The sequence below is a fragment of the Athene cunicularia genome (genome assembly GCF_003259725.1).
Source record: "Athene cunicularia isolate RWA chromosome 2 unlocalized genomic scaffold, athCun1 chr2_part1, whole genome shotgun sequence".
Taxonomy (NCBI): domain Eukaryota; kingdom Metazoa; phylum Chordata; class Aves; order Strigiformes; family Strigidae; genus Athene; species Athene cunicularia.
The window spans coordinates 6,188,043-6,205,572 of NW_020799095.1; the positions used below are offsets into that span (position 1 = coordinate 6,188,043).

A 17,530-nucleotide genomic window follows, 5' to 3' on the forward strand; every position below is an offset into this window, starting at 1 on the left:
AACAAAGGGGTAAAGTTAGAGCAGACAGTACATATTCTCCCAAACACAGAGTTTTTACTCAGGGAAATAAAACACCTTTTCTCTGTTGCACACTAGACTAATTTTCCCCTCCAATAGATTTAGAAATTCAGGGAGGTATCATTGGAAAGACATTTCTAATATTCTTTTTTTCCTCCTGTTAAGAGGAAATGTCTTCCCCAGTCATGGCTAACAAACCTAGCACATATGTGGGGCAAAATTTGCTTTAAAGCAGTGACATTTTTGTTATTCATGCTAACAACAGGACAGGTTCTGAGATTTGGGAACAAATGGATGTTCTCCTCATCCTCAGATATCTGCTCCTCTGAAATCCCCAGGATAGCTGAAGAAATCAGACAGGGTGTCCCCCGGCCATGGGGACGGCGTCGTCCCTGGTGAGCCCGGCGGGCGGGGTCGGGGAGGTGATCGAGGACACGTACGGCGGCGGCGAGGCCTGCGAGATCCCGGTGGAGGTGAAGCCCAAGGCCCGGCTGCTGCGCGGGTCCCTGCGGCGCGTCGGGGCCTCACGGCCCGGCGGCCTCATCGGCGCCAGCTTCAAGTCGACGGCCTCGGTGCAGGAGCTGGAGTGCGTGGCCGAGTACGAGCGCCTGAAGAAGGAGTACGAGATCTTCCGTGTCAGCAAGAACAACGAGGTGGCCTCCATGGTGAAGAAGGAGGCCAAGCTGGACAGGGAGAACAAGCGGCTGCGTGCCGAGCTGCAGGTAGCTCCCGCCACCCTCTCGGACGAGAGCGGGGCCCTTGCGTGTGAGTCTGCGAAGGACTCGTCCCGCTTCCCGGGAAAGCTGTGGCAGGGAGGCGATGGGTGCGATGGTTTTTCCTTCCCCAGGGAAGGAAGACGAGGTTCTGGGGTGACGGTGCGTGCCCCGGTGCCCTCCTGGTGAGCCGTCGGGGTGCGGCCAAGGCGTGCCCCTGGGGATGGGGACCCCAACCGTCCGCGGCTGTCTTCCCTCCAGAAAGTAAGGTGCTGGGTTAACGTTGTAGTCAGGCCTGAAAAGTAATCTAAAACCTTTTATCAATGGTTGCTTTCCTTCAGAAAAATAGTATATATTAAATCTTTTCAGGCACTTCAGAAAACCTACCAGAAAATACTTCGAGAGAAAGAAAGTGCTTTAGAAGCTAAATACCAAGCCATGGAGAGAGCTGCTACTTTTGAACATGATCGAGATAAAGTCAAAAGGCAGTTCAAGGTATGGCTTGACTTTTCTTTTCCTGAGAAACTGACGAAAAATAAGGTAGATGTCACTTGGTCATGTTCCCCTGTATAAAGTCTTTTCCAAGCTGTAGCTGCCTATTGCTTTTAAGCTAATCCTACCAAAGCTTCTCTGTAAAACTATGAGGAAAAAACACAAGTAACTTTTAAAATATTAAGAATAGGCAATTACATATCTTAAACTAAATACCAGTGTTATCTGAACACAGGAGTATATTCATTTTGAGAGCAACAAGAAAACATGGGCTGCAAACTGACACATGCTGAAGGAATGTATAAACACAGAGTTCCATTATTTCTGAATAAATTTTATATCTAGCATTGTAATGTTTAACACTTCTCTCTTACATTGCAGAAAAGTCTGTATTGGTGCATCTCTTTTGGCTGCTAAAATATGATAGCCAGTTAAAGAAAAAAGCCTTTGCACTTTGTGAAGGGATGACCTGAAAGGCCAGGCTGATGTTTCTGCTTTTCCCCTGCTGCAGATGATGATACACCCAACACAGGGCAGTAGGTCCTGGTTATGCACTGCTTTCAAAATTATTGATATAATTAATTGTAAGAGGTGTTAACATTTGGCAGATATATAAAAAGAGGATTTGTTCTGACCTTATTTAAGAAAATGAGACGAATAAGATTTAATCTCTTTGAATTTAAATCTAGGTTTATGTTTTCTTCCCCACATGATGGTAATATTTTACAAACAGGAAAACTGGAGATGCTTGATCACTTTCTATCTCAGGAAATTTAAATTTCTGCAACAATAAAAAGTAAATACATTATTATAATGTAAAAAAAAAAAAAAAAACACCCCATGGAAGAATAAAAGGGAACCTTTGAGAAAAACGTATAGTGATTTTAAAAGACAAACTTTAAAAGGTGAAGAAAGTTACTTGCCATTTTTAATGAACTTCCCATACTAATGCAGACTTCTGACTTTCAGAACAGTATGCTATGATTTAAAATGGTAACATTTTAAAAATAGATAATTTTAAACTGTGTTTTCCTACTCATTTATAGGCTTGTGGTGGCTTCTTATTCACATTTTCATGCCTTTGCCTGCTAAATGAATTCTAGAAACTTACTTTTCCAATTGAAAGCAAATAACATGAATTCATGAAAGGATACTGAATTTTAACAGATTTGTGCTTTGTTGGTTGTTTTTTTTTCCCCTTTCCTGCTCATAGATTTTTAGAGAAACTAAAGAAAATGAGATTCAGGACTTATTGAGGGCCAAACGAGAGCTAGAAGCCAAACTTCAGAGACTCCAGGCCCAAGGAATCCATGTGTTTGATCCTGAAGAGTCTGATTCTGATGATAATTGTACAGATGTTACGGGTGAGAATTTCATCTCCAGCATTTTGTGTTGGAATGTGACTGAAGTCTCTAAATAGTAAAGCACGAGACAAATATTTATGTTTTTTTGAAGAAAGTTTTAGTTATCCAAGTGAAAACCAACATAAAGTAGGTTAAAGGGGAGAAGCACTTGACTTTACAAACCTGGTTTAGGTTGTGGGAAACCCACGTTTCTGGTGTTATGAATGAATAAATGAAGAAAATAAAACACTGTCTAGACAAAGTGACTTGAACATTTTTTTTTGTTTCATGAACAGTTTCTAGTTTTCCAGTCTTTTCTGAGTTTTCTGAGAGCATGTTCCAATGGATCCAAAACATACTCCTGAAACTAGAGGGAATCTTACAGAGACTTACTGTCTATGGATGATGAAGTATGCCAGTCTCAGCTGCTGTACTTTCAGAATAGCAGAGTTAGATATTTAACAAACAGGAACTGACCAAAAGAGTAATTTTATTGAAGAAGCTTTTGAAAGGGAAACCTTAGCAAACTTAATGACACCAAAGTCAAAACCTTGTACAGGCTATAAGAGGTATTTGGTAACATGGAAATGATTCAGATAGTGGACTGACTGATCACATACCTGACTTTTTATCTGATTCAAAATAAAGAGATAGTTGTAGCAGACAGTTTGCACCTTAACATTATCAAGGATGGCCACCATTACTTCTTGTCCTATGAAGAGTTACTGAGGAAAATGTGCAAGTGCTGTTGCTTAAACTTTGTTTTGCTTACTGAGATATATCAACTGCCACATCTTGGCAGGAGTATAGATATGCAGTCTTTAAAAGTAGAAATGTTTCAAAATGCAGTGATTGGGTTTTTTGCATAGTAATTATGCATCTGAACTTTAGTGATATGGAGAGTCTTGGCTTATATATTTTTTTCCTGTCTTCTTTTGTGTTAATTTTTGAGTTCATACTTACCTTCTTACATTTTTCTACATCTTTTCCAATTTCCTGATTTTCTCCATGGAAGATTTACTTAGTGTCTTGAATGTTGTATGTTGATTGACGGAAGTATAATCAAAACATATTATGAAGAGATACTGTGAAAACTCTTTCACACAGCACAGAGAATATATTCCAGTTCTGACCTACAGCCCCTTCATGCTTTTTCAGTGCTGGAACATTCCTGAAAAAAAGTTGTCAATTTTGTGATGTCCACAAATGACTGCAGCAATACTGTGAACTGTTTTCCTGATTTGTAATGCAAGTCAGCGTTTGAACCCAACAGATAGGAGCAGTCTATATAATAACAAATATTAGCAAATAACCTCATCCTTCAGCAGCATGGTTTCTCACTGTGGACAAGCACACATTTAGAACTACAGCACACAAAGGTGTGAACAAATCTGTTAAAGGAGAAAGAATTATGGTCAGCAGGATGTGGCGGTATGTTTCAATTTAAGACTCATAATACATCTTGTTTAGTGACAGTTAAGAGAGTTTTTTTGTTTTCTGTGTTTTAGCTACTGGGGCGCAGTCTGAATACTGGAATGGAGGAGCTTTGGGAAGTGAGCCATCCATGGGTAGTATGATGCAACTTCAACAGTCTTTCAGAGGGCCTGAATTTGCTCATAGTTCCATAGATGTTGAGGGGCCATTTGCAAATATAAACAGGGGTAAGTAATGGTGGTTTGTTTTGCCAGGATTATAGCTGTCTGTCATCATTCTATCCATTCTTAAGTAATTCTGTTCTTTCTTAGCTCCTTTTTTGTCCATTCTTGAGTAATTTGACTAACAGTTGTTTGGAATTCTTTGTAAAAATGGAGCTGTAGCTGTGCATGCTAAGTTATGCTTAATATATTTGGTGACTGCGGTGTGTGCAGCAGTGATTTTTAGCCGTGAATGGTGCTTTGTTGTGAGTAAACACAATGCCATTTTGTTGCTTACATTGGCTAAGGAAGATGGTGACCTTTCTTTCAGTATCTGCAGGCACACTTTTTTTCTGTTTGTATTCAAACTCTCTACTTCCTGTGTATGAACATTACATTTATATTACACTATATCCCTGTGTTTTTCATTGGATTTGCATGGGGCTTGACTGCCTAAGGGACCATTTATAGAAATATGATTGCAAGAACAAGATGTATGTATTGTTAGAGTGAATCAGATATTTTCTTGTCAATAATTGTTGCTTTTGAACTTTGTTTCCCAAATGGCCTCTTGTAAATTGTCTTCAGGTGCTCTCGTTTTCCTCACTGTTGTCCTGGCCCTAGAACCCCTCCTGCATATAGCTGACTTGGCTGGCAGTTTCTTCATTTTTTTTCTTAAATCCTTCAGGCTCTGATTCAGAGGTCTGCTGCAGCAAAGTGGGAGGGGAGGGTCTGGTCTGTGATGGCTCCAGCTTCATACTTGAAGCCTTTCATCACCCCATGTGCTTCTGAGAGGGGAACCTATTCCTGTCTTGGAAGAACAACCCGCCACAAACCTAAGAAAGTTATAAAATTCATGGCTTCTATAGAGAATTGACATACAGTACTACAGAAAGCAAAGGACTTTATCTGAAGAAGAAGTTCCCTTAATATTCTAGTGTCATTTATTTGCACAGCTGAATTGAAATAGATGTAGATCTGGAGAGAAAAAAAAAAAAGTTTGATTATGAATGATTTTATTCCTGCATATTTTTACTTAATTTACAACTATCAATCAGCTTTGATTTTTTTTTTTGATATGTCATAAATCCTATTTAAAGGAAATATCATTATTATGATAATATGAATGTATTTAACACTGTTATTTTGTCACATGATCAAGTTATATGACATTATCAGATGACAGGGGTTCTCTAAATTCAAATTTATAAAATTAAAATAGTTGAGCTAAAAATGTGACTACTATTTTAAAGAAAATTCATAATCTTAAGAGGTGATGACTTACCTGTTATTCATTGTAATCAGATGTGAAGAACTCTAGACTTCATTTTGGTTTTTTTTTTTACATTGGCAGATGATTGGGATGCGGCTGTTGCCAGTTTATTACAGGTTACTCCTCTGTTTTCCCACTCTCTGTGGAGCAACACAGTGAGATGTTTTATTATTAGTACTGATGAGACTCAACCAGAAGTGAATATCTTCATTAGAGTGAGTACCTCACAAACTTATGCTAATGTATATGCTGTTTTGTTTCCACTGTGTTGCTTACTCAGAAATTTGTCTAATATTTCTGGAAAGCTTTGGTAGGTGTAGCCTGATTTCAGTGAAGTCAGTGAAAGTATTGTCAAGGACTTCAGAGGAAGAGACTGCCTAGAGAAAGGAAACTGAGATTTATCTAGCAGGTCCTTAGTGCTATACAGATTTAGTAATAAAGCACTGTTATTCAAATTTGCTTTCAGAACTACTCACCAAAACTTCAAAGCTTCTGTGAAACAATGGGATACTTTTTTCAAGTTGTTCATTTTTCAGCAGAAAATGAAAGGCCTCTTAAGGATGTAAGAAAGTGGGAAATTGAAAAAAGTTCCTTAGTCATTTTGCTCCTGCATTTGACTTTGCCAAGGTAAGTACTTTCCAGATTGGTAAAGCAAATGGAAACTCTTAATTTATGCAGAGTGCATGGCTAATTGAAATGTATGTGATGCTTTGCTCAGTACATTCCCTAAGCTAGTATCTTCTAAGCGACACTCCTTCAAACTTTAGGTTTGCTAGTGCAGACAGTTAAAAGAATAGATCATCTTTGTATCATTTCCTTTTTCTTGTAGCTACAGATTCTATTAAAATACAGCATGAAAGATGACTTCATAATACAGAAATGTTTTGCTTTTCAAGGGCAGCTCTCTGTTGTGCTTGTTACTGGAGTTTTAGGAATTCAAGATAGCTGGTGTGAATGTTTTTAGTGTTTTTCATTTGCTTATCTAGCCTTACACCTGTCTGTAGTATTTTGATTTTATTCTGTCACATATTGTTTTCTATCTTTAGCTATTTTTGGACTGATTTTATGGCTCTTCTGTGAGGTACATTATCCTAGATTTCTACAGCTTAAGTTACTGAAATAGTGATGTTTTATGACAAATGGTTATGCAATGCATTCTGTTTGTGCAGTGAGTAATTTCCTAACCTTCTAGAAGAAGAAACATGACTTACTAAATGAAAAACATCAGACTAGGGCTACTTTAAGAATTGTGTTAGGACTGTACTGTTTCTGTTAGGCATTTGGGAATTTTGGGTGGAGGAGGTGTCCTTTTGCTGAAGATATCTGAAAAAGGGGTTAGCAAAGGTAATATTAAGGATCACAGTGGTCATTCCAAAACATCTATATGAATGCAACAATCTGAAAATACTGGCATGTGTTAGGTTTCATATTAGGGGTAGATTTTGAACTCTAGGGATTTCAGATACTGTTGTATTACTAGAGCTCTTGTATTAACTAGACCTCCTGTTTCTGTAAATAAAACATCTGTCTGCACAGAACTAAAGGCTGGTTTAAGACACTAGTAGCTAAGATTTACATCAGTGGAGTGCTTCAGGGAACAGCCAGCTACCACAAAAGATGTTGATTTGTTTTCATAGAGAAATCAGACTGGAGCTGCCATACATCTATGGTCTTAGAAAGATAATGTCAGCTGCTGAGGGTATATTGGCACTCAGAGGATACTGTTGCCACATAACCCAGTTTTATGTATGTGGGTCACAAATGTTTAAAAACAAAATGTTCAAGGAAAAAAATGCAAAGGAGTGTTCCTGCCAACAGTATTCACTTAGAGAGTTTCCCTTAGAAAAGCTGTGATGAAAATTGCAGTGCTCATATAAAGAACGTAATATTTGAGGGATCCTTTTATTGTCAGCATCATCAAGTCATATAGTTCCTTCTGTGGAACAGCAGTAGATTGCTGGGAATGATATCCATGGATATCATTCACATACATCAATATAAAGTGCTTTTGTGTTTCGAGGTGTGTAATTCTCCTTTTCAACTACTATAAATTAAAAGACTATCCTATGTCTGACAAATACGAAAGGACTTTTAGGAAAAGGTCAAGGAATAGAACAGAGCCTTCAAATTAGTGATGGCAGACCATATATATATGATGCTTATTAATCGTGTGAATCTGTGTTCTTTCTATGCAATGCAATTACTTTTCACTCTGCGTATTGGTGTGACAGGAAAATCAACTTTCAATTTACAAAGAAATAATCATAAAATTAATAGATCATTTTAATAGTTTGGGTACAAGTAGCATACATTTCTCTCTTAGCTTTTCCTTTCTTCAGATTATATCTTAAATTCTCTGCTTGCCCTTTGTTGTAAATAGATATGACTTTTGAATTAGATTTTGCAGTGAAACCCATCTTCGGAGCTTGTGTTGATTGAACTGTTTACTACAGCAGTGTAATATAGCACAAGAATGCTGATTTCCAATCTAGTTGTTTGTTGGAGGACTGTGAAGAAGCCTTTTTGAGAAATCCAGAGGAAAAACCCCGGCTAATTTACCACAGGAAGGAGGATGACAGAGTCAGTTCAGTCTCAGTGCAACAGTTAATTGAGCAAATTTCTTACGTGAACAAAGCAAAGGTATGGCATTTTAAAGACTGTTGAATTTTAAAAGGCTTACTTTCCTGCTATAAACAACATCAAATGCTAGTAGTTCCAGATCTTAGGAAAAAATGTGTTACACTCATTGCTCTGGATGTTCATTATGTGAGCAAATTGACGCTGAAAATTATGAATGATACGAAATTTTCATTAACAGGGGAGAAAAAAAGCCACTGCATTTTCACTGAAAAAAATCTCTATGCTATTAGGGTAGAATTTCTCGCCTGTGTTGGGCCATTTAAATGGCATAGTTATTTATCTAAGGTCCCTCTAGCCATTGAAGAGAAGTGTACCTCCAGAGAGACTCTTCCCATCTGAAAAAAGATTGGTTGCCATTTATTTCTCTCTCCAGAGGGAACTGTTGAGAGCAGCTGAAACCAGATGCCCAACTTTTAAAAGCTTAGGCAAAGAGCATCCTACCTAAGGAGTGCAACAGAATGGAATTTAAATGTGTTCCAGAATGTTTTTGTTGGAAACCCTAAATACTTTTCCCAGTTGGGTTCAGAGTTGCGTCATTCTGTGCCATTTACTTTTTCAGATGATTAATCATATTGGAAGTGTGGAGGAAGGAGCATATGAAATCTATAATTGTGTGGAAAAGATAATTAAACAGGTAGAGTACATGATGCATTTAATCTTTTTCTGTTCCTACTCTGATTTATGATCTTAAATTATGTCAGTGTGATTACTGTATGCTACTTAGATATAATTCAAAGGATCTTTTGGGGTTTTAATGTTAATATCTGTCAAGCAAAGAAATCTTCAAGTGGAAAATAAAACTGAGCACTGCTTTTATGTACAGGAGCAGAAATAACAGGGGAAAGGGATCTCTTTGTGGCCTTAATTCTCTTTAACCATATTATAGGGTGAGGAAAGATTGCGTAGTCCATTCTCTCCTCATCCTTCCTTGTGGTGAGTTGCTTCCACTAAGAGAAAGCTAAAACCAGTGTCTTGAGACCTGTTCATTAACTTAATTTAATCTAATTGCTCATTTGTTTGTTTTCTGCTAGCCTAAAAGGAAATGAGCATACCGATGTTAGTAGAGCTGCACTTATACACCCTGAATCTGAGACAAACACCAAATGTGCCTGCACTGTTAAGAATGATAGTTGCAGTTTTCTCTATGTAATTTTCTTTTTGCTTAGGATATATTGGGGTGTGAAATGATGGAACTAGAAGGCAAGGATTTGGGTAGTAAGGAAGAGTCCACTGTTCCTGAAGAAGAAGTTTTTGGTGATGTATTATGGGATGCACATGACGAACAAGAACAGATGGAAGCTTTTCAGCAGGCCTCTAATTCAACATGTGAGCTGGGATTTGAGAAAGTATGTACATTGGAAATTATATGGGGAAAGAGAAAGTCATCGCTCATTTCCATCTCTTGTTAGGCAAGATGTACTTCTACAGAAGAAACTGTGTCTGAGAGCATTCTTGAGGCTGTTACTCCTTCGGCTAGAAGAAGCCGTATGTCTTATATAGATGGCATATTTATTTTCTGGGAGAGATGCCAGTTTGTGTGTTGTTGAATGACATTGATGAAAAAGCAGTTGTTCCTGCACGGGAGAAAAACACTATAATAGTGTGCTAGAAGTAGGGTGTCCTCCTCTTAGACTTTGGTCATCAATAGAAAAGATTTTGAATGTCTTTTTTTTTTTTGGGGGGGGGGAGGAAGTACGAGCTCTCTCACGACACCTGGAGCTGGATCTTTTGGAGATGATAAATGAAAAGATTTCATCTCATCATCACATACATATGTGAGAAGAACATAGGAAAGTTAAAAGTGGAGAGCTGCTGAATAACTCAGTGTTTACCCGTTACTTGACATAAAATTTTAAAAACGCTTCAAATTGGGGGTATTCGGTACTATGTCTAGGGAAGGTATAATGAATGTAGGAATTAAAACGTTAAAGTGTTAATGGAAAGTGATGCGAGAGCTTATTTGGGCAACATTCCTTGATGTTATAATGTAACATAAGCATGTGGTTACTGTGATTAAATTGTTAGTACCTCTATTTTACTAGCACAAATTATTCTTTTACTTCACTAATCAGATATCAGCAATGGCTTGGAGAATTGTGCCATCTTTGCTACATTCTAGAACAGTAAAATAATAGAACATTAATAGAAAACATACCTATATATATCTTAATGCACCTCCACTCCTTTTTTTGCAGACAAAATATTTCTCCCAAAGGGATGAAGGGTAGTTTTTGGTTTTGTTTTTGTCATCTTGAATTCTGCTGCAACATTATTGGGCGTTCATATGGTGAAAGAAAGCCTTTCTTTTGCATACTTAGTGCCTCAAAATATCATTCGTGGCAGATGCTAATTTTGATGGGTTTGTTCTGGCAACTATATCCCATACAGTGGAGTAGCTGGGGGGAAGGGGGGGGTGGGAAATCCTGAGCAGACGTAGTACCCAATTGCTTTAACTCTAGTAATGCTAATTCAGTTCATTAGCACTGAAAGTTCCATTTTAAATAGAGGGTTTTTAAAAAAATATTTATTTTATGCTTTCTTTGAGAGATAATAAATTTTGTGCCTTAAGTGTTCCATTATAAAATTTCTTTCCATTTGTATTACATTGCATTTCAGTAGTTATTCCCTTAATAAATCTGTACACGCATTTTGTATCTAGATGGTTTACAATACCAAGCACTATATTTTTCCCTCAAACAGTGGAATGTTTATAATTATTGTTTCTTTTATTATAGTATTTTGAACGTCTAAACGACCTAGTAGCAGCGCCAGCACCAATTCCACCTCTGCTTGTATCAGGAGGACCAGGCTCTGGGAAATCTCTCCTCCTGTCGAAATGGTAGTTTAAACTATTCTTGGGGTTTTCTTGTATAAAAGAAATTTGAGAAATAAGTTTCCATTACATTTCAGACATTGTATTAGTTTAATTAGAGGTAGAATGGGAGCATTTATAAACCACCAAAGTAACTGTAGCATCCTTGAAAGATTTGCGATAATTGAGTAGCTGATTCCATCTGGACTTCGTTTAACATCTCCCTGACTCCAGTTGCAACACCCTCCAGATCTGTCTTTGTACAGCATTAATATGTGGTTTCAGTAGCTTGATAGTCTTGCCCTTCTCTGATACACAGGAGGGATCCTTTGGAGTCTTTTAACTGAAATAAGATCAGACCTAATAATTTGTCATAGAAATGCATTTTATGGTCACTTGTAGGCTAGGACAAAGTCTACTGACATAAAAATAAATTGATAATGTCATTATTACTTAAAAGCTTAGTCACATGTGACTATCCAGTGCCAGGAAGGACACTTGTTAATAGCTATCAGTACTGGGGAGAGCAAAAATGGAATCTGATGTAAAAAGTTCAATTATAGCTCAGGAAATGTCTATCGTATTTTGTAAAATAAACATGGAGCACCTTTAACTCAGACATTATGTTCTTTGGCAAAAGGGGTGTTTTTTATTTGAACTACATTTGCAAAATTATAGTCTGTTAAGTGCTTTTTTTAAAAAACAAACAAACAAACAAACAAACTTTTCTCATTAGGATTCAATTGCAGCAGAAGCATTCACCGAACACTCTAATACTTTACCACTTTGTTGGGAGGCCCATGTCTACTAGTTCAGAATCTGCACTGATAATTAAGCGCCTTACTTTAAAGGTATGCTGTATTACTACATACCCTGCATTGCATGATTCTTTGTAAAGTGTCACTGTGTATGTCAAAAGATAAAATTTTCTACGGGTTTTTCTACATCAGTTAAGAGTAATACAAATGTAAGGCATTATAGAATCTGATCCTGTACCTTGAATGCAGATCAGTTAAATAGCGTCTCTGGGATATGCATAATAGATTTGCATTAGCAGTTATGCTTCCAGTGACCTATATGATTTACTGATGGCTTATAAAACCATATAAGATACTTCCAAAATTTCCTGCCATCTGGCCAGTGAGAGAGGTGGGTGGTACCTCTTCTGCCTGTGTGTTTACAAACCCGGGGCTGTATTCACGAGTTGGCACCATATTGTTTCTAGACTAGCCTGTCTCCTATGTTAAAGTTTTTTAATTGTATGTTAGATATGTGGGGAACAAGTGAGGAGTATTTTTGTGCAAGGATCTGAGCTTTCTTTTTACTTAACAGAGTTACACTGTGGACCTCACAGGACTAAAACCTTTAGAAAAATGAAATCAATTGTGCTCTGCTTGCAATTTTCTCATGTATTTTAGAAGCCTGCCTATTTAAACTGTAATTTTTAAACCCTTTAAATCTCCATATTCCTTGTGCATTGTGCAAACTCAGATTATCTCTCTAGAATTTTTATGACGAGTGCAGTAAATATTCTTTGTTCTGTCTATGCCAGCATTCTTCATATACTAGAAGAATTCTGCGTCAACTTGACTAGAAGAATTGCCCCAAAATTGTGTGTCGTTTTTGTGGGTTTTTTTCTCTTGTGTTGATAGGACTTCTTTCAACTATCCTAGTTTATTTTTAAGGCAGAATTTTTTATATATGTTTATAATTCTGCAGCTTATGCAACACTCTTGGTTAGTGTCACCTCTGACTTTGGATCCAGCTAAACTTCTGGAAGAGTTTCCCCGCTGGCTGGAAAAACTTTCTGCACGTCATCAAGGCAGCATTATTATAATTATTGATTCTATTGACCAAATACAGGTATGTTTTCAAAATATTTGCCATTTGTCAGTCTAAAGGAGATCTTGACTACTGTAATAGGTTCAGCTATATGTATGTAAAAGAAATATTAATGTTTGCTTTATTCTAAAGAGCCCATATAGAATATAGTTTTGCAAAAAGCGTGAACGAGTTAAAATAGTCTTTTGATTTTTATAGATAAATGGGTGTGTGTGTGGGGGGTGTCATCTAAATTTATCTTAACACCTTAATTTTTGAGCAGTCCAGTTACATTATTTATCCAAAAATTCAAGGCTGTGAGCTGACGTATTGGGCATGTAAATAGCCTAGTCTTTGAGGTGAACATTTCAACTATAGTATTCTATCATCCGCTTTATTTAATGTACGCTCATGCTGATACATATCAATGGATCATTTAGTACTGTTTCAGGAACAGGTCATGAACAATTTTGAAGGACCCTGGAGAGTTTAAGACTTCTTTCACTGAGCTGTGCAGTTAATGAAATGTATCAACTTCTGGCATTGTTTTGAGTAACCTTTGTATTAAGTAATCAAAATTTGCTTTTAAGCAAGCTGAGAAGCATATGAAGTGGCTGATAGATCCACTGCCAGTGAATGTGAGAGTGATTGTATCAGTGAATGTAGAAACATGTCCGCAGGCTTGGAGGTATGTTATATTTCTGAGATGTTTCAAAGTAGCCTGGGTTAGAATTATTGTTTTAAATTACAGTTACTTGTTGAAGGGTAAACAGCCAGATTTGTCAAGACCTGGAGGTTTAACAGTATAAAGTTTTGCAACCACTGAGAACAAGAAAAGCTTCTCTATTGTAAGTGCAGTGAGGACAGGTTTTAGCTGTTGGGAAACCAGATTTTTGTTTCACTGTGATGGATCTATCCACACAGCTATATGAAAGAGGATATTAAATGCAGTCAGGTGAACATACAAGAACTGCAGTACCATGATGTAGATCCAGGATAGGGCTAAAAGTGGAAATTGGTCTTGCAAGAACTAGAATTTCTTAGTAGCAGGGAAAAGCTTCAGTTGCTGCTTTGATATAAATCTTTTAAAAGCTCTGAAACTTTGATGTCTTTTTTTTCCTTTTATGTGCTATTTAATAAGGTCTCAATATGACTTTGTTCTCTCATACCAAAGGTTGTGGCCCACTCTTCATCTTGATCCACTGAATTCCAAAGACGTTCAATCTCTTATTAGTGCAGAGTGTAACTCTGCAAATGTTAAATTGACTAAAGAGCAGGTATGTCTGTTGCAGTTCTTCTAAAGTACTTACTCTAGTATAATTTTTAATGAAGACATGGAAAGATGATGTAAGCCCAGCTGCCAAAAAAAAAAAAAAAAAGAGCATGCAGTATTGAGTATTTTTATCCCATGGCTCATAGCATCAACACACAGATGGAACAGCGTAAATTATTAACACAAAAATGGTGCAGTTGCACATACTGCTGTAAACCATGTTCTTTTATTTTGGAATAATAGAAAATGTAATATTGCATCATACTGTAACAATGATTGGCAGAGTGGGGAAAAAAGTATTTTACCTCTTTGCCTTGGAGACCGATTCTGTGAGGTAACCCTCATCTTGAGACATGTAATAGTTAAATCCAAACTCTTAATAGGAAGTTTTCACTCATATGCTCCAATAGCTAGAAAAACATACAGTATTTTGTGCACTAGTTATCATGTCATAGTCTTCAGATGTTAAAGGTAGAAGCATATGTAGAACTCTTTATTTTCTTGTCAAACAATGAACATTTTATTGGTATGGTTAATTTCCTCTTAGCTTACAGATTTTGTTTAAAATATTGTAGGAGAAGAAGCTTGAGAGACATTGTCGTTCCGCCACAACATGCAATGCTTTGTATGTCACTCTCCTGGGCAAAACCATTGCTTGGTATGTTGAGAAGAAATTATTGTGCTTATCAGTAGATTAGAAGACTTCAAGTAGGTTGTTAGCATTTTGAAATACATTAACATAGAACAAATCTTGCTAAGATAAAACAGCAGAACAGTTTTCCCCCTTCACTGACTGTGAATGCAATGGGAAGAGAATATACAATTGCCATTTGGATACTAAGTGAATCCAGATAGTTGTATCTGTCTGTTTTCAGCTTCTCTGTTTTTATTGTATTTTTCTGTTGCTCTGCTTTCTGGGTATGTCAGTTGTTTCAATGCTTTTTAAAGGTATTTGGAGAATGTTGGTATTTTTGTTAAACAGTTTAATTTAGTTCTGTTGTATTTAATGATGTACCAGATAGTTTGCCTCATAGATTTTTAAGACTAAAAGGAAGTTCAGCAACTGCTTAGTTAAACATCCTGCATATGGTACTTTGCCCTATAATTCCTGCAGTGGAGAAAATTAATCTTCTCTCTTGTGCAAGAGAATACTTAATAAGTGCATTGGCTTATTATTAACCTAGACTTCATCTTGTTGAGAAAGACGCATTTTTATTTCAGAGACTCCCAGAAGATGATACACTGATTGATAATTTACTATGGGTGACTGATTTTTATTACTTTTTATTTCCGTTTCATGTCCTAGAATGCTTAATTGCTCCTGAAAGTGTGCTTTGTAAATGCATTAAACGAAACAACAGCATGTAGTTTTATCTTTATCCAACTTGCTGTTCTTATTCTGTATTCCTGGTGGAGGAAGAGTACTTTTTCTTTTTTTTAATAAAAATGTTGCAGTGGTTTAGAAAAATCCGAAGCTATGACAGAAGCTGGCTTCAGAAATTTACCTCTTCTGTGTTTAATCTCATCAGGTGCTCTGCATCTTTTAAACGCAGTAGGAATTCAGAGCACTTTTGAGATAGAGCTCTTCAGTAGTTTCAATTCATCTTCTCAGCCAAATTGAATATGTTAACTATGCCCTTTTTGACCTTCTGCTCAGTGTTGGAAATACAGGAAATATTGACAAAACCCTTCAACAGTGTTTCCAATGTCAAGACACAGTGTCACTGTACAGGCTTGTTCTGAGATCAATTCAAGAATCATTGCAGAGTGATAAAGAGAAAGGTCTTTTGAGAGAGGTAAGCAGAGAATGCATCTCTATTTCTACAAGTAATATACTTTCATCTAAAGAGTTTTTATTAAGTTAAAAGTAAATATATGTTTATGTTGGTTCATATGTATGATTCAGCGATTATTAGTAGTATAGAAGGGACATTTTTATTAATGTAATTGTATCTATTGCATGACTATAGAACATATGACTGCTTTGTGTTAATTTCAACTAAGTCATTGTCTCACAAACCAAAACAGGACTTTTTCACTATGATGTGATACAGAGTGATACAGAATTAGCACTTCTTTGTTGATCACTACCCTGATCCGATGATTAACTACACTGAGCACAGTAAATGTAATCAAAACATGATATCTTGTGAATACAGGGCACCACTTATTAGATTCTGATTACTCTTTCTACCTTTGCAGAATTTCCCTGTTGTGTGGAACATTTTTTTTTGATTAGGACATGATACTCAATAATTGCTAGTTCTTTGGTGCTGGCAGCATAAGACCTTCAGCATATTTTACTTAGATGGAAGCTTCTTATGATAATGGAGTTATCTTCCCCTAGTGTTTTGGAAAAGCAAGGACCCGTTTGTTTCTCCCAGTGTCCCATTTGGTGCTTTAGCTTTTAGAATATTAATCCCTTAGCACTAAGGGCTGTACTTTGAGGGAAGAGGAGGGAAGGGGCTTGTGTAGGTAGGGTTTTTTTCCCTTGGAGTGTAAAGTTATACACAGTGATACACAATATTTTTCTTGGAATTTCAGTGTAACTGAGCTCTGCAGCAAATACCGCTGTGTAAAATAATTTTTCTGCTTTATGTAGATGCTTTGTGTCATCGGTGTTAGCCACAATGGTGTAAGTGAGTCAGAGCTTATGGAGCTTTATCCTGAACTGTCTTCTGCACTGTTAGCCTCGCTCATTCACAGCCTGCACAAAATGTGTTTGCTGACATATGGCTGTGGTTTGCTGAAGTTCCAGCACCTCCAGGTAAATTTTGTCATTCTAAACACATAACAAGTGACCCCCTCTAAGCCCTTGCTGTTTTGTAGATAAATGCTGTTGTTATCTAGGTAGGCTGTGATATGTTTCTGTTTACTCATCCATTTCCCTTAACATTTGGTTGGATATTAGAATTGTCTTGAAAACTGTTAGAGCTGTAATACCAGTACTGGTCAGTATTGTTCAGCAGATGAAAACTTGGCATTTCAAACCTTCAGAAATTTCTGATCTATTAGTTGTTAACTCTGTGTCCTAGAAAACACTTGTTCCGCAAAACCCAAGCAGAATTGAAGGAGAAGGGAATATTATCTGAATAACCAGAACTTTGGTGTAATATAAGACAATCTTTTTGTAGAGCCTTTGTCATGGAAAGATTTTCAGTTCTACAACACGTGTTCATAAAGAAATGTTGTATAGTGCCCTGTGTGTCATCAACACTTAATAAACAAATTAAATACATTCTCTTTCTCTCAACTATACTCTCTTTCAGGCTTGGGAGATGGTGAGACTAGAGTATATGGAAGAAGGTGAAAGTATTATTTCTGCCTGTAGGCAAAGACTGGTGGAATATTTCACCATGCAGCTAAGGTAGGTTAGAATTCCTAGAGATGTGCTAAATTGTGGGCTTTATGCCTCATGGATATTTTTTTTTTTTTCATATAGCTTCTTTGACTCAGTTTAGTAACTTATTACGGCAAAATAGCTGCAAAATGCTAGTTGTCATTTTAGCAG

The 17,530-nt window shown here is 36.9% G+C and overlaps 1 protein-coding gene across 3 annotated transcripts in view; it reads left to right on the plus strand.

The window, feature by feature from the left end:
* Window positions 1-384: 384 nt before the first annotated feature.
* NPHP3 (nephrocystin 3) overlaps window positions 385-17,530 on the plus strand; it is a 30,920-nt gene continuing 13,774 nt past the window's right edge. For all 3 annotated transcript variants that reach the window (XM_026842157.1, XM_026842158.1, XM_026842159.1), the window contains exons 1-18: window positions 385-740; window positions 1,101-1,226; window positions 2,437-2,587; window positions 4,075-4,227; window positions 5,555-5,688; window positions 5,940-6,100; window positions 7,966-8,113; window positions 8,673-8,747; window positions 9,280-9,459; window positions 10,849-10,952; window positions 11,662-11,776; window positions 12,645-12,788; window positions 13,337-13,434; window positions 13,921-14,023; window positions 14,595-14,677; window positions 15,677-15,815; window positions 16,622-16,786; window positions 17,289-17,386. In XM_026842157.1, the coding sequence (XP_026697958.1) occupies window positions 393-740; window positions 1,101-1,226; window positions 2,437-2,587; window positions 4,075-4,227; window positions 5,555-5,688; window positions 5,940-6,100; window positions 7,966-8,113; window positions 8,673-8,747; window positions 9,280-9,459; window positions 10,849-10,952; window positions 11,662-11,776; window positions 12,645-12,788; window positions 13,337-13,434; window positions 13,921-14,023; window positions 14,595-14,677; window positions 15,677-15,815; window positions 16,622-16,786; window positions 17,289-17,386 (2,525 nt within the window). In that variant the 5' untranslated portion in view covers window positions 385-392. The remainder of the gene's footprint in view (window positions 741-1,100; window positions 1,227-2,436; window positions 2,588-4,074; window positions 4,228-5,554; window positions 5,689-5,939; window positions 6,101-7,965; window positions 8,114-8,672; window positions 8,748-9,279; window positions 9,460-10,848; window positions 10,953-11,661; window positions 11,777-12,644; window positions 12,789-13,336; window positions 13,435-13,920; window positions 14,024-14,594; window positions 14,678-15,676; window positions 15,816-16,621; window positions 16,787-17,288; window positions 17,387-17,530) is intronic.